This window comes from Scleropages formosus, chromosome 20, assembly GCF_900964775.1.
Source record: "Scleropages formosus chromosome 20, fSclFor1.1, whole genome shotgun sequence".
Taxonomy (NCBI): domain Eukaryota; kingdom Metazoa; phylum Chordata; class Actinopteri; order Osteoglossiformes; family Osteoglossidae; genus Scleropages; species Scleropages formosus.
Window position 1 is genome coordinate 23,271,575 of NC_041825.1, and position 16,674 is coordinate 23,288,248.

Here is a 16,674-nt window from a genome sequence, read left to right on the forward strand (position 1 = left end):
GTTGAACACTGGTAGCTTCTTTAAGGCAAAGTAACAAATCATTTTACATTGTTTCACTATGAAAAGCTCTTTTTTGGATTGGATAGATGAATGGATGGAGTTTGGAAGTGTCTCAGGTGGTGATGAAATCACTTGGCCATTAGTAACTGGTTGTAGGGTCTTGAACTCGTGAACACAGTCAACTACCGGAATTTTCTTATTACAGTTTTTCCTCTGGTATTTTTCTCCAAGCCATCTGAAAAAAGTTATTGTAGTGTTAGGATAACTAGCTGAAGTTTAGTAAATACTGTATTACCAGCACACATATTCAATGTAATTAAAGTTTTCAATTAACAGCATTTTAGCAAATTGCCCCAATCACAACTCAGTAAGTCTGTTGAGAGTGCATGAACTGATGAATACTGCAGACCTCCGCATCAATTATCAGTGTTCACCCTGAGGACTTAAAAAACAAATGAATAACTGTTATTTATCCCCTTCTCTATTAATTATATTAAAAAATTTAAGATAAATATTTCATAAACTTTTTAAGAAAGAGACTGTCATGATAGTATAAATCAGGGGTGTCCAAAGTTTTTTTGGTGAGGGCCAAATACAGAAAAATAAGCAAAGGCCCGGGCCACACACAAGAGGTGACATATTGACACATGATTACTGTGTGTATTTCTAACTCACCTATAATGTGAAGAACATTGCTCTCAGTGGGAGCAGTGATGCTGTCCTTTGGATTGAAGGATGGCTGGGATGTCTGATGCTTGGTCTCATAGTGCCGACGGACATTATACTCTTTCATCACGGCAACATCTTCATTGCAAATCAAACAGACACACTTTCCGTTGATTTCTTTAAAGAAATATTCATTTTCCCACCGTGTTTGAAATCTTCTACACTCACTTGCTATCTTGCGTTTCTTCGGTGCTGCCATTTCTGGTGACTCGTGGTAAATATTTTTCTTTGCTTAATTTTGTTTAGTGGAGAAGCACCTTTTCTGTGACTGGCTCCATCTAGTGTTGAAACTGAGAAGTGCAACAGAGTTGAGCTCAAGCGCCATGTGCGGGCCATATTCAATTATATTTTCAGAATTTGCTGCGGGCCAATAAAAACTGACCCGCGGGCCGCAGTTGGCCCGCGGGCCGTAGTTTGGACACCCCTGGTATAAATGTACACTGATATATTTTGTCAGTCATTTATTACCATAAAAAAGACACAACGATACTCAAACCTGATAGCATCTTTTGGTACAGTTTTGTCACAGGTAGTTCTGGCATAATAGTTTGTGCAACCTGTGCGGATGCATAGGTACAGTACATTTATTATTCTCAAATAAATCCGTTTTACATTTAAATTTATTTATTTAGCAGACTCTTTTCTCCAAAGCGACTTCCAATGAACTCTATGTAGTGTTACCAGCCAACCCCATATTCACCTAGGGGACTTACCTCCTAGATACACTACCTACAATGGGTTTTGATTCCTCAATATAAGAAAATAAACTATGAAACATGCTGAGGTGCAGCTTTATAACCACTGTAAGTATGTACAATCCAGAGAGAATCATCAGCAGTTTAAATGAATGTGTTTGATTAAGAGTACAACTCAATCAGAACTTGATAACTGAAATTCAAAGAGATGTCGCTGTACACACATACATTTAACAATTTAACCTTAAACTGTACTACAGAGTCAAATGCCTGCAGGAGTTTAAACTTTTGCACAAGGCGGTGTTTTCTTTTTCTGCCTTTCTGTGAGGTCGTGTCCATGTGGCTGATCACTCAGTCATAACATTTTGGTTTTTGGTGGGATTCTCGAAGTCAGAAGCAGTCTATGTCCACTGTGCTCTTCTCGGGCCTGTCGTGCTCTCAAGCTGCTCCACGGGACTGTTCGCTGTTGTGATCTGTGTGGGTGCCATCAGCCACTGGCAGATCCTTCTCCACATCCCGCTCTGCCTCCTTGTGTGGATTATGTTTCTTACTCCGTCCAACACAACAGTACGATGCCACACACAGACACACACCTGCAGCTATTAACTCTCCCCCGGCCATGTAGAATATGAGCTCATAGCTCTTGTATGCATCCACTAAACGACCTGTAAGACAGACAAAAGAATGCAGGTTATCATCAGTGTACAGAAACTACATGTAAGAGAATACATTTAAAGCAGAATTATACTGTATGTAAACAGAATCATCATACAGTATAGCAGTAAGATGAACAATTCTTTCACTTGTATTCCTCCGTCTTAAAACACTGGGTGCCCAACTTAAAAGTTTTTTTAGCAAAGGACTTTTTGCAGTTGTTAAAGTTTTTGAGATGTATTTTGTATTCATTTTTTCATAAATTCATCTAACGTACCAATTGGAGTTGCACGCTTAAGCTTCACTCAATTTTTCAACAGAGAGGGATCAGAAATAGAAAGCGCTGCCTTAAGTTTGTCAACACACACACACACACACACAAAATGTTTACAACTGCTTGTCCCAAGCAGGGTCATGGCAATCCAGAGCCTAACCTGACAACACAGGGCGCAAGGCTGAAGGGGGAGGGGACACACCCCAGACGGGACGCCAGTCCGTCGCAAGGCACCCTAAGCAGGACTGGAACCCCAGATCCACCAGAGAGCAGGCCCCGGCCAAACCCGCTGCGCCCCTCCACTGCTCTACCTCTTTTCTTTATTGTGCTTTTGTGAGTCGTGAAAACTGCTCCCAGGGAACTCAGAACACACAGGCTCGTGCACGAGGTGTCCTGGCTCACCATCAGGAGAGGTGCTATTCCTGCCTGGTCTCCATCAGCAACTATCCAGGTTGCCAATATTTACATCTATATTTACTAATTTAATAGACGCTTTTCCCCAAGCGACGTATCACTCTGAGATAACACACACACACACACACACACACACATTGTCTGAACCGCTTGTCCCATAGAGGGTTGCGGAGAGCCAGAGCCTAACCTGGCAACACAGGGCGTAAGGCTGGGGGGGGGCACACCCAGGACAGGGCACCACTCCGTCGCAAGGCACCCCAAGCGGGACTGGAACCCCAGATCCACCGGAGAGCAGGACCCGATCCAACCCACTGCACCACCCCGCCCCCCTCTGAGATAACAAAACTGCATTTTACCAACAGACAGAGAGATACAGACACAGAACAATTCTTTGGGTACAATCACCAAGTCCCAAACCACAGTTTTTGAAACACACATTACACAACTATCTGCGTATAGAATTAGAACAGAATAGAATTACAGTAAAGAACTGAAGTGAAGCCCCTGGCCCACTCCATATCACATTCAGTTGACAAACTTTTCGAGTAACAAACTAACTTGTTTCGTATTAAGTTTGTAAGTAGGGGACCCACTGTACTCTGTTCTGGTGTCTTCCTAGTGAACTAAACTCACTATTTTCAACGGCACTGTTTAAAGGAGAATATATTGAAGAATGTAGAAATACAAATGTGGACAGTTATTAATTACATAATTACAAAATAAATGAATAAGTAAAATCAATCATTTCTTTTAGCACATATCTCAGTCCTCGCAATGATCTGCCCTTCTTTTTCTTTCCTCACTTTCCTCTTGATAAGGAACTTCCACAGGTTACAGAGCTCCTCACGTCTAGCTCTCCCGTGTCTCCCACTTCTCTCACCAGCCGAGGGGGGTCCGATGAGCACAGCCACAGCCTCGATGAGCAGCACCAGGCCCAGGGCACTGGAGAAACCCCTTGTCCCCACGATGCCCATCAGCATCTCAAACTGAAGGGCACCCACCATTCCATAGGACAGCCCGAAGAAGACGCAGAAGACCACAAGGCCAATGTAGCTTGTGCTTCTAGCAGAGCACACGTCCGTCAGCCCGTTGAAGAGCAAAGCCAGGCTGAAGAAGTAAGCCATCCTTGGTCGCACACGCTTTAGCCCAGCAACCAGGCCACATGTGGGCCGGGCAAAGATATCGACGAAGCCGATGATGGAGAGCAGGAAAGCAGCCTCATGATCTGGTATGCCCTGGTCCTTGGCGTAGTTCACCAGTAGGATGGTGGGAACAAAAAGGCCAAGGATAGCAACAAACTTGGTGATAATGTAGATTACAAGGCCCTTATTGCGGAGTACACTAAAGTCCAGAAGTTTCTTCCTGTTCTTCATGTTGGTTTTCTCAGATTGCTCCGTGCAATCCTCACTCTTACTACTGTCGTCCTGTCCTGTTTTTGAAGTTATCATCTCCTTCAGCTCTTGGGCACTAGCCTCTCCTCTGACTTCCTTGTTCTGCTTCTGCTCCAGGGGTCTCATGACAGCTCCGCAAGTGCAGCAGTTTAGCAGCAACCCACCCATGATGAGGAAGCCTCCTCTCCATCCAAAATGGTCCACCAGGACTTGGCCAAGTGGGGAGAGAGCAGAGAGGAAGACTGGGCTCCCGGCTGCTGCGAGTCCGTTGGCCAATGGCCTCCGACGGTCAAAGTAGCAGCCGAGCATGATGAGTGATGGCTGGAAATTCAGCGCTAGGCCCATACCTGGAAAGACAGCGTTTGCGTAAGTCAGGGAGGAAGTACAACACAGTGAGTCAGTTAAAACAGAGGCCGCATAAGCACTGGACTGCAAAGGAAAGTGCAAGGATTACATGCTAAAACCAAGGAACAGGCATACACATACCAATTGTGCAACACAGCTTTATGAGCCTCCGGATAAAATATAGGGGTCAGCAGGGGGGATAATGGAATAATGTATAGACCTTGTGATCAGTCAGGGTGCATGTTCAGTCCCTAGAGTGCAACTGTTGCTGAGAATGGCACAAAGGAATGGTTCAAATATTCAGCCATTCATATGAAAAGTGATATGGTGAATCACTGTAAGCTTTTGAAGGCAGTGGGCTTTAAGTATTATTTTCAAAGCAAGTCAATAATGTAATGCCCTGCACCTGTCCAGGTGTACCCTGGTTCACGCCCTTTTGGGATAGGCTTCGACCACAGGAACACTTGCACTGGGTGAGAAGTTAATGGTAATGGATGGATGAACGGATAACGTGAAGCTGGGACAAAGATGATAGTTGTGTGAGTTTTGTGGTAAAGAAAACGAATAATGAATAACACAAAGAGAGCGTGAAGCATTTGATGGCAGAAATGCAGTAAATGCAGTTAAAGAATAGCATTGGATGAGCAACCTGTGGCAACGCCAGCAGTCAGATAAAGCTGGACAATGTTGGTGGTGAAGGATGCAGCCACCATGCCTGCCGATGCCAGCAAGCCCCCAAACAGCATCACTGGTCGACAGCCAAACTTGTTCACCATTATACTGGACACAGGGCCTGGCCAGGAAGTATACAGAATTGCAGGGTGTGATTATTTCTACAGTCTTTGGTTCATGAATATGTTGTATTTATTAATTTTTAAAATTAATAAACAATTTTAGAAAAGAAACATTTTTAATAAAAAAACAAAGCTCACCACTGCCATAGAGCATTGCAAGCATGATGGAGGAAATCCAGGCTGTATCACTGTAACCCACCCCGAAGTCTCGCATCAGTTCCTTGAAATAAATGCTGACAGCCTTGGGGAAGGCGTAGGAGAAACCAGTGACCACGAAGCAGCTCAGCAGTACAGCCCAGCCCCAGCCACCATCGGGGGCTGGCGGTCCTCTGCCCTGACCCATGCGGACCCCCATGCTCTCTCAGGATTCTGGGTCTAGTCAACAATGGGATGGTGGTGAAGTCCTCGGAGAATCAGTGACGTGACCCTCTCAGCTCCTCTGAACTACTGTGGATTAAAATGGAAGTCATCTTTCAGGATGTGTCAATATGCCCATACATTACAACCATACCTCAACATGTAGTAACAATTATGTCTTAACCATTGAACGGAATTATGTGCCCTTATTATTGTGATCAATACTTCATCTAGTAGATGACTTGCACTAGTGAAAGGTGATCTGTTCTTGTATTGTGAGCTTGCCTTCTGCGCTCTCAGTTCCTTAACCATAATGCCACTTACCACCCACTGGTAGACTCCATTATCACTGATTAACTTCCCAACACTTTGTTTGACAAGCATTACTTCACATTATCTCTGTCAGGCTAAGGTCTCTATTTTTTGTCTTACCCTTGTTTTATCTTTCATGACAATATCCTTTTCACATTCTAAAACTCTAGAAAGTTTACTTCTTTGTTTATGGAACCTGCTGCTCTACAGCTCAAGAGAGGTAAACATTTCACTGTCTGTTATCACTGCCTTACTGGCTGGTTTATTCCTACTCATCACATAAAATTTTTATTGGCTTTTTGGTTGGCTTTATTTGGCTATTTCGCCTCTAATCCAGGCAGTGTCGATACATGGTTTCTCAGCTATAAATCCCCTGAAATATTTCCTTAAATAAAAGCTCCATATTTAATTCTCAGTAATCCTCATGAAATTATTTTAAAGGAATAATCTGCTCAAACCATTTTTTGCTTATGCTTGTAGACATAAAACAGTGTGGAAGGTGATGAAAATACACACACACACATTGTCTAAACCGCTTGTCCCAGACGGGGTTGCGGGGAACCGGAGCCCACCCGGCAACACAGGGCGTAAGGTCGAAGGGGGAGGGGACACACCCAGAACAGGACGCCAGTCCATCGCAAGACACCCCAAGCAGGACTTGAACCCCAGATCCACCAGAAAGCAGGAGCCAGCCAAACCCGCTGCGCCACGGCATCCCCCGTTTAAATAAATAAATAAATACACACACACACACACATTATCAGAACCGCTTGTCCCTTACAGGGTCACGGGGAACCGGAGCCTACCCGGCAACACAGGGCGTAAGGCCGGAGGGGGAAGGGGACACACCCAGGACGGGACGCCAGTCCGTCGCAAGGTACCCCAAGCGGGACTTGAACCCCAGACCCACTGGACAGCAGGACTGCGGTCCAATCCACTGCGCCACCGCACCCCCTAATAAATAAATAAATAAATAAATAAATAAATAAATAAATTCTTACTTTATTTTATTTATTGACCTAAAATTTGGGTCTGGAATCCAGAAACGTAGGCATTATCATTGAGTTTATTAGTGAAATTGTCTTGCTCATAATAGGGATACCATCTTATTTTTCCCAGCCAAACATCCTTAAGTAGCTAGATCCTTTGGCCCCACCCACTCACCTGTCAATTACTGTCCGTCACAATATAAACCTCCTCTGAAACGTCTCTAATTATCACACTAACAGGAATTCTTATGCTTCGTGTGCCATTTGTCATGCCCTTGGATTGACTCTTTCCAGATTTGTCATGAAACTCAGCCTGCCTGAATGTTTGCATGGCTTCATTGCTCAAAAAACCAATCTGGTGATGGACATGAACACAGTTACAAGCTTTCGTTCATTCAGCAATTTGTTTTTGAATCACAGACATTTGCATCACTGTAGTTTCACTTTGATACAATATTTATATATTCTGGCACTCATCTGTGATGCTCTGTGCAATTTTCACATTCATGTACACCTGATCTAAGCCCTGACCTTCCAGTTTCATATAAAACATATTTCCTGGGGAAAGGGGCTCAGTAAATACCAACATATTCTTGTAGGCATCATTGAGTTTCATTTGTTGTAATGAGTTTGAGCAATGAGACAACATTTTTAGGTGAAACATCTCAACATAAGAAAATTGGACTAGGACAAATATTGGACTAGGAATAGGAAGAATTGGACTAGGAACAATATTGGACTAGGACTAACTAGCTTTTACAACATCCCGTGATTTAAAATTAAAATTATTTCTGTCGATTGTGCAAGCACTTTGTGTACACACATCTCGACGGATTCAAAGGTAAAAGCAGTACACCGTTACCTGTTGACAGCAGATATGGGATGACCCAAATGGATTCCACCGTGATTATTCAGAATCCTGGTGCTTCTGGGAGTCATATGGACCGCAGTGCTTCCATGAGGCTCACATCCATTATCTCACACCGCGAGTGATCAGAGAAAGTGATAGACTGGCTTTGTCGTCCTTCTTTCTTCTCCCAAGTTGTGCTCACACATACTTATCCTGCCCGTGTTTCTGTTCCAGCTGTTGCAATTCAAGCACCAAGTCTCCAAGGTCTTCTTTTTTCAGCAAATCATACCTCCTCTCTTTTCTCCTGAATCTTGTCTTTATCAGCTGTTAAACTAATTTTTCGTCCCCACTCTCAGTCCTGCCCCTTATATAGTGATGCCAAGCCACTCTGAACTTCATAGGAGGGGTCAATAACAAAGAACTTTCCTAGGAACCACTGTTTACTTGACATTAATCTGCAGCTATTTCCCGTACCGCTTTTAGGCGGCTACAACTGTGTAAGATTGAAAGAAAGTTAATCTTATTGAAAGAAAGATTAAGAGGCTGTCTTTTTATTGCTGGTAGTACACAAACCAAAATTTGATCGTTGCCCAAATAAAAATACACAGCACTATAGTAAATGTTCATATTATATATGTCATGGATCAGCGTGACAGTTGTTTGGATTTTATTGATACTGGTACCACTGTCTATCACTTCTGCGAACTTTTGCAGGACTAGTCCAGGGGTGTTTGGCTCCTGTACACAAAAATCTTGGCAGCCTTTAGATTCTTGTCTTTAAATTAATGAAGATATGCATATATTTGAAAAAATAATTTTTATTTTAGACACTGATAAATACAAAATATAAGGGAAGAGAAAAATCTTAAAGATCAGAAAAGGGGAAACAGAATTAGAATAGAGAGTGTGTGTCCCATTGATGTATGGATGAGTGACACAGTGTAAGTAGTGCATCTAGCAGTGTAAGTCACCTTGGTGAATAGGTGTGTGGGCTCTTAACACTACATAGAGTTCATTGGAAGTTGCTTTGGAAAAAAGCATATGCTGAATAAATAAATGTAGAATTTGAATTTGTAATTATTTATGAAAATGTATGTGAACATGGGATATGTCCAAACCACACACACACACACATTTTCAGAACCGCTTGTCCCATACAGGGTCACAGGGGAACCGGAGCCTACCCGGCAACACAGGGTGTAAGGCCGGAGGGGGAGGGGACACACCCAGGACAGGACGCCAGTCCATCGCAAGGCACCCCAAGCAGGACTCGAACCCCAGACCTACTGGAGAGCAGGACCATGGTCCAACCCACTGCGCCACCGCGCCCCCTTCATGTCCAAACCAAAAATATATAATTTAACATCTGTAAATAAACTGAAAACTAAATTTATTTTCAAGACTGCAGTTTAAGGGAACAAATAGATAGATACTATGTATTGCATACAGGAACAGTTTACCTACAAAGTTCATCTCAAAGACCCGAGGTGGCATCATATGTTTACATATTAAATGCAGTAGATCTTAAATTTTCCAATGAACCTCTTTCTTTATTGTTAACCAAAGTAAATTTTTCTCATTTTTTTCCAAGATAATTTATTTTTTGATTTCAGTACCAAAATTTGGCGACCTCAAAACTTGGAGCACTAGACAATTGCTTAGGTTTGCTAGTGCTTCCAGGCTATTCTGGAACAGACTCCAATTCACCTGAGACATGTCTTCACACTGTAGAATAATCCCATGTGAACCTCGAGAGAGCATGAAAGTTCCACACGTTATGAGCTTGCTGTTATTAATTTTTTAAATGTATCTTTCCTCAAAATGAGTCAGCAGCCTTCATACAGTTCATGTGGATGAGCTGCTTGGAGGAGTTTTCCAGCTGTGTGGGTGAATCCACAGCTCTCGTGTCACACTGGTGTTCAGTCGGTTTGGTCGACTCCTTCCCTTTAACTGATTATTTTTTAACATTCTAAATAACGAGAACTAGATGTTTACATCAATGTGATCTTACTAATATTCATAAATGATCAGGCTCAATTTTATCAGTGAAAGGCTTAATAATTTTAAATGTAGGAACAGAATATTTTATTATTTTAGTAAATGTTTATGAGGTAGGGGGTGCGGTGGTGCAGTGGGTTGGACCGCAGTCCTGCTCTCCGGTGGGTCTGGGGTTCGAGTCCCGCTTGGGGTGCCTTGCGGCAGCCTGGCATCCTGTCCTGGGTGTGTCCCCTTCCCCCTCCGGCCTTACGCCCTGTGTTACCGGGTAGGCTCCGGTTCCCTGTGACCCTGTAAGGGACAAGCGGTTCTGAAAGAGGATAAATGTTTATGGGTTGGAATTAATTTTTTTGTTTTCTAGAACGTGAGATCGAGGAGTGACGAGGTTCAGGGAACACCTTTAGTAACCCAAACCCCCGATCCGGTACGTGTTCTACTCTGCAGACGTAATCCCTGTAATTCTGTGTTTGCAGACCAGCGGTCCCGCACGTCGATCCTTTCTAAGCCCCTTCTTGTCACAGGAAATAAATCCAAGCTGTTCTCTGGTTGCACTTGTCTCTGCGTTTCAAGCCAAGGCTCCATCATGTAACAAACAGGGTTCCGAGGTTTTCCGGGATTACTCAATAAATATTATTTGTTGCCTCCGTGGAAAGGAGAGACACGTGACAAAGCCAAGCTACACTGAACGGAAGAGGAGGACAAGGGGTATGTTTTCCATCCATCAGCTTAGCACTGGGCGCAAGGTCCTTACATTGCGCTTACTGGGTCCCTCTGAATCTCACAGGAGCAGAACCGACACATTCCAGGCTGCCCAACACACTTTCTATACTGTGTCCCTAGAAATTTCTGAAAAGGACACTGCATAAGAACTGGCATCCTTAGAGGACCGCCAGTGGTCAGACAAACATAACCAGGTTCCAGAATGCACCGTAAAGAAGTAAGACATGACAAGAACAAATGCATGTTTTAAAAACAGTTCTGGATACTTTACTCTTAGAAACTGTACAGAACTTAACAGTGATACATTGACAGAACAATAACAACATTAAATATGTTGTGTAAGAAACCAACTATACACCTTGCATACAGAACAAAATGGAAACACACAATAAAAATTTCATTCTGAAACAGAACATTTATATGAACCTGTACTGTTTTTGTGTAGGGCCATAACCTGAAGAAAATGTTTTTAAAAGCTAAACAAATCTACTTATACTTAAATCTACTTCAGGCCAATTACTGCTAAAAGAGGTGTACCGATAAAGATCAATTCTGCAAGTACAAAATACAAAATATACATCATTGTATCTTTCAATCTTGGTAGGTAGTGATGTCCTTAATAATTATTCCCACCACTCTTTTTTAAGGGTTGCACGACTTCAAATTTTTTAAAGTCAACAGTTATGTGATGAAAGTCAAGTCGACATCGACTAATCACTGATGACGTCATAAATAAAAACACAGGAGAAGGGAATGCTTTGCAACAACTGACAATCTGTATTCTCAAACTGAATGCATATGCTCACAACAGACAGCTCATACATAGGCTACTTGTTAGACGTTTATTTTTTAGCAGATGCTTTTCTCCAAAGTGACTTCCAACAAACTCTATGTAGTGTTATCAGCCCACACACCTTATTCACCAAGGTGACTTACACTGCTAGATATACTACTTACAAAGGGTCACTCATCCATACATCAGTGGAACACACTCTCTCTGTCACTCACACACTACAGGTGAACCTGAACAGCATGTCTTCAGACTGTGGGAGGAAACCAGAGCACTCTGAGGAAACCCACATAGACATGAGGAAAACATGCAAACTCCACACAAACTAAGCGGGGATCAAACCCACATCCTCTCACAGACAGCAGCACTACTTGCTGTGGCACTGTTCCACCCATTCTTGGTTAGGCTACTTGTTAGACTGGAAATATTGTGTACTTTAGGGTATTCATCCTATTTGGTATTGTGACATTTTGATTTCTGCACTTTGTATGATTAAAAGAAAAGAGAAAACTAATAACCAAGTCCTTTTCTTTTTGCGTGTGCTCAGAAACAATAAAAAGCTGTTTTTTTCATTTTTTCTGCCTTTAGTATTAAAACAAAAAAATGAATGAAGGCATCGAACACGGACCAACTTGGGGAGGAAAACAAAACTGACGCACACGATCTAGTGCAGCTAAAGGTCTAATATCTTTGACAATGAAATTCACCAGCAACTTGGTGACTTGCAGCCGTCTTTTCTTCATTACGGCAGGGTGTTTGGTGAAGTCGCTAACTGCTGTCGAGAGGATTTGGATCATAGTGTTAGCGGATGCCTTTGTGTGCATCGCACTTGTACTTTTGTTGTACATCAGGACGGACTTGCATTACTTGCAAGTGACAGTAGCACAGGCTTCATCCTTAGTGAAGTATTTCCACACAATTGATGAACCGCTGCTGGTTTACTGCAGTGACCCACCAGGCTCCTCACCTGTTGTTTTCTCGGAGGCGTCCATGTTGTTAGTGTCATAATCACGTGATCAGCGACTAGTCCAGGTCAAGTTTAAAGTGTCATCACAGAGCAGTAAAGCCGACAAATCGACTAGTCTGTGCAACCCTTACGCTTCTTTCATTTCTTCCGCTTAGTCTGGTTTTCTTCTCTCATCTCTTCAAGTTCCTTTGCCATTAGATGGGATTCAGCCGTTGTTTCTGACAACTGAAAAAAGGTGCCATTTTAAAAACTAAACAATTTTCTGAACCACACTGCAATTAATTATTTTCTTATGTAGGCTACTGTTACACAGAACATCAAGGAGAATAGAGTATAGAGTACAGTACCAGTCTGATATTAACATTTGCTAAAGAAAACCAGACCTGGCTGGGTCAAAAAAAACAGAAACTGGACACTTGAGGAATGGAAGTCAGTTTTATGAACACACACACACACACACACACATTTTCAGAACCGCTTGTCCCATACGGGGTCACGGGGAACCGGAGCCTACCCGGTAACACAGAGCGTAAGGCCAGAGGGGGAGGGGACACACCCAGGACGGGACGCCAGTCCGTCGCAAGGCACCCCAAGCGGGACTCGAACCCCAGACCCACGGGAGAGCAGGACTGCGGTCCAACCCACTGCGCCACCGCACCCCATTAGTTTTATGAACAGACAAGTAAAAATGCTAAATATCTGGGTCCAACCACCAACTGCTTGTAAGACCTAGACAGAGTGCCTGAGTGGTTCTCACTGTCCAGCAAGGAGGAGGGAGTGTAATGATGTGGGGCTACTTTTCCAAGACCATGGCATCTCAACCAGCATAACTACCACACCACATTTCACTGGGATGGTATATCACCAGGATTATGTCCAGTTAAGCAGCCATTAATTTTTCAGCAAGATAATGACCCAAAGCACACCTCAAAGTTATATAAGAACTTTGGTAAAAAGAAGAATAGGAAAGGGCAACACAAACTGATAACCTGGATGTAAAACGGTGTCAGTTACGAAGGGAAAATTTGTTGTTCCAACAAATCAACTTAACTTTTGACTGGTACTATAACTACGGACAGGATGTGGTACAATAAGATCAGTGACTATGGCTGAATCTACAGTGGAGACCAATAAGACACAAGGTTTTACCATGTCCAGAAGGATATCGATCTTTAGCCTCAGGAGGTTATTCTCCTCCTCCAGCTGCAGGTTTCTCTTCTTCAGCTTCTGTACCTCCTTTGCTGACACGCTTCCTCCTGAGTCTGAAAAGCACGCCGGCAACTGGAGTAAACATTTCCTGTGCCTTCTTTCAGACACAGCAATGCCCAGCTTAATCCTAGACACACATGAACACAGCAACACTCTAACCTGCATTAGTAAATGTTTCACTCATAAAGACAGTAGGTCTTGTTTTTTGGTAGATATACAAAAAAGTAAATTCACTATGCAGAAATAGAAGTATGTGTTTCAAACCTGCAAACAAAAGAGCCTTCATTAAACAAGACTTAGTCAAAACCTGTTCGGGAAGAACCTGTGACCATTTCCTTTACCTGAGATCCATTGTCCATCTTCAAACTTCAAGCTCTGTCCTCCAATGTTCATCACAGGGGCTCCATACTCCAGGCCTAACTCTATTTCCCTGGTGGATCGGTCCAACTGGGTTGGACATGACAGAGAGAGAGTATCCATGAGAGCTACTGTTTTTAAGCGCACAAGTGGATTTGATGACCATTTTCACTATGAATGTGTGTGTGATTTAAGGCGTATGTCTTGTTTATGTTTCAGCCTTGCAGAAGACTTTAGGCCGCATACCGTGTGGAGGTTAGACAAAGAGGCCGACCTCCGAGGAGGAGTCTTCTTGGGGCTGAACGTGTTTCCAAACAAGGGCATATTTGAGTCTCTGCAGACAGGAAATGGTAAAATTTTACCATAATGGTGTACAGTGAACACAATTTCATTCTGCTCTTAGAAATGAAAGTGGATAAAATAACCTTCAGGCAGAGTGGAGGTGGTCTTATCGCTGAAAGTTACACACTTGAGCCAACCACATGTGTACATGGAAATTCTGGTGTTAGCCATAGCAATGAAATTCACTCCCCTGCCAAACATATGAGTAATCAATATATGTTCCATAACTGCATCAGAAGCTGGGTTCACAAAAACATGGAAGGTAACAACATGGTTGTTAGTGTCACCACCCCTAGGCTTGGAGGTTACAGGTTCAAATCCCACCTCCTGATGTAGTACCTCTGGGCAAGGTACTAACCTAGAATGCTCCAGTAAAATCTGGCCAGCTTTAGAAACAGTAAATCAGTGTAAGTAGCTTTGCAGAAAAGCTTGGTATGACTAAACAAATGTAAAGAACATCTGAACTGATGAATCACCACACCACTAAGCTTGTATCCCATCATATCCCCAAATCCATGTGTTCTTTCTCTACAGGGCAGGTGGATCATGGTGACACTGTCAAATTCAGAGCCGATCACTGCTTTTGCTTGACGCACACTTGTTTAAAACTGCAATTTGTACACATTTCATCTGAAGAGTGACAATGTAATTATTAAGTAATCATGTAGAAATGCTGTAGTAGTAAACCAGCTGATCCGCGCAGATCTGCCTACTGACAATGAAACTAGTCGATTAATTCGACTAGTATCTACGGATTTTAACCTGATGCTGAGGGGGGCATAGTGATTAAACTAATAAACGCATCACAACCACCCACGATCGTCTAAGAAAAACTGCGCAAGACTTACGACGTACGTACCGACACGTTTATTAAATTTTAAACCAATGATGAATTGCCACATACATTGGCATTTTATCTGTTGCATCCCACAGAAGTTAGCCAACGGAAGATAAAAGTAACAATATCATCTTATCACTTTACATAATTACAACTTTATTTGTTGCGATTTCTTCGTTTTTAGGGAAAATGTCCATAAACAACTAGACATCTTACCAGAGTCTCTGGTAACATGGACCGCAATGGAGCGCAGTTCACCTCAGCGCGGAAATACCACTTTTCGAGGGGGGGGTGACGAGTCTTATGAAAACATAACAATGCTGTTAAGGCTGTCGTCCGACTGAATGACACTATTCTCAGATCATTTAAGTAGCAATATTCGCGAAAGTGTGGGGTATTGACACGTATTTTAATAAGTAGTTGTCGAAAATTAAAATGTTGTGAAATTCCCCCTATTAGGAAATTGAAGTAGAATGGTCCACGAACGCTACCGACAGCGTGGTCTCCATGGCGATTAGCTCTTCGTTTTTGTTCTGAATTGTTGTGCAATTAGTTCATATAAAAGAAATATAAAAAGAAAGATAGAAATTATGCGTTCATAGAATTGTTATAAATGAAAAAATACAGATTACAGACTGTTCATTGTTTTTCTTTTGTTCTCCCTAAGCAATGTAGATTAATTTAAAAGAAATCTGATCTAGTCTGAGGGTTAATTTTTAACCAAAAGATGCATAATGTTCCATGTATGAAGCGTATATATTTAATATCTCAATTTACAATAAAACCATAACATGGATGCTTAAAAACGACGAAAATGGCACCAACTTCTAAGCAGCCCCAGTGGCCTAATGGATAAGGCACTGGCCTCCTAAGCCAGGGATTGTGGGTTCGAGTCCCATCTGGGGTGGGTGTTTTTTTATACTCTTTCCAAAGACAGTGAGTCAACAATATGCATAGCAACCGCAAACAACATAAAACGTTACAAATTTTGTCTTTGAATTAACTTCAAATCCGTTATTATTAACTTTAATTTAATTGCTACATGATTTCTCATTAACCGTACCGTGTTTTTCTGGCTTTTCATCCCGTGAGCTATTAAATTTTTAGACTGGAAATCAAATGTGAATTAAAAACGAAAATATGAACTTTAGAAAAATAACAATAGGTTATGAGTAAGTTTTTATAGAGAAATGAAATACAGACGGCCAGTGAGAAAACGGATTTATGAGCTTCTAAGCGAGTAAACTCCTTCCGTAAACGGATTAAACTGAGTCTGACAAGATAATTAACAAGCCTTTCAACGGCCTAGCAAGCAACGTCTCAGACCTCATGTTCTTTTTTTGTTTTTGTAGTTAAAGAGTGCAGTAAATGTATGTAATTTGTGGCAAAGGATTATATATTTACACGATTCTCATTCTGTGCGTAGTGGAGGCGCCGACAGCAGCAGACAGTAAGTTAAACACTGATTAAATATAAAACTGCGTCATTTTATGTACTATTCGCTTTTGACACTTACATAATTGTTCGTTAATGTATTACAGTCTATGTAATATAATAGAATTGTCTGTGTATGTATGTATGATACAGTACGGATACGCCATTGCTACTAATTATTACATTCTAGGTGCCAGGGTGAGGAGAGCTTTCCCATCATC

At 42.2% G+C, this 16,674-nt stretch overlaps 2 protein-coding genes and 1 non-coding gene across 5 annotated transcripts; 1 reads left to right on the plus strand and 2 right to left on the minus strand.

The window, feature by feature from the left end:
* Window positions 1-1,859: 1,859 nt before the first annotated feature.
* On the minus strand, window positions 1,860-5,648 carry slc16a8 (solute carrier family 16 member 8). The gene is made up of 5 exons (XM_029247000.1): window positions 5,432-5,648; window positions 5,149-5,292; window positions 4,248-4,501; window positions 3,644-4,187; window positions 1,860-2,086 (listed from the first exon to the last, which is right to left on the minus strand). The coding sequence occupies exons 1-5, from the start codon at window positions 5,646-5,648 to the stop codon at window positions 1,860-1,862; spliced, it is 1,386 nt and encodes a 461-aa protein (XP_029102833.1).
* A 6,418-nt stretch (window positions 5,649-12,066) lies between these two features.
* Window positions 12,067-15,278, minus strand: cby1 (chibby 1, beta catenin antagonist). Of its 3 annotated transcripts, none has more exons than XM_018761418.2 (5): window positions 15,236-15,278; window positions 14,086-14,173; window positions 13,824-13,929; window positions 13,423-13,535; window positions 12,067-12,498 (listed from the first exon to the last, which is right to left on the minus strand). In XM_018761418.2, the coding sequence occupies exons 2-5, from the start codon at window positions 14,161-14,163 to the stop codon at window positions 12,412-12,414; spliced, it is 384 nt and encodes a 127-aa protein (XP_018616934.1). In that variant the 5' UTR covers window positions 14,164-14,173; window positions 15,236-15,278; the 3' UTR covers window positions 12,067-12,411. The 3 variants fall into 3 exon arrangements, with proteins under 3 accessions (XP_018616934.1, XP_018616933.1, XP_018616935.1); XM_018761417.2 differs by lacking the exon at window positions 15,236-15,278 and adding an exon at window positions 15,086-15,222; XM_018761419.2 differs by lacking the exon at window positions 15,236-15,278 and adding an exon at window positions 15,041-15,222.
* Window positions 15,279-15,853: 575 nt separating this feature from the next.
* Window positions 15,854-15,926, plus strand: trnar-ccu (transfer RNA arginine (anticodon CCU)). Its single transcript has one exon. It is a non-coding gene; the product is annotated as a tRNA-Arg (tRNA).
* Window positions 15,927-16,674: the final 748 nt, after the last annotated feature.

Excerpts from the sequence above, each read along its gene's own strand:
- slc16a8 (XM_029247000.1), bottom strand. The coding sequence starts at position 5,648 with ATGGGGGTCCGCATGGGTCAGGGCAGAGGACCGCCAGCCCCCGATGGT. Across the intron at positions 4,188-4,247 it reads AGCAGAAGCAGAACAAGGAA|GACGACAGTAGTAAGAGTGA; the intron begins GTCAGAGGAGAG and ends AAAACAGGACAG. Across the intron at positions 2,087-3,643 it reads CATCGGACCCCCCTCGGCTG|GTCGTTTAGTGGATGCATAC; the intron begins GTGAGAGAAGTG and ends TCTGTCTTACAG.
- cby1 (XM_018761417.2), bottom strand. Across the intron at positions 13,930-14,085 it reads CTTTGTCTAACCTCCACACG|TTGGACCGATCCACCAGGGA; the intron begins GTATGCGGCCTA and ends TGTCCAACCCAG. Across the intron at positions 12,499-13,422 it reads TCGATATCCTTCTGGACATG|TTGTCAGAAACAACGGCTGA; the intron begins GTAAAACCTTGT and ends ACCTTTTTTCAG.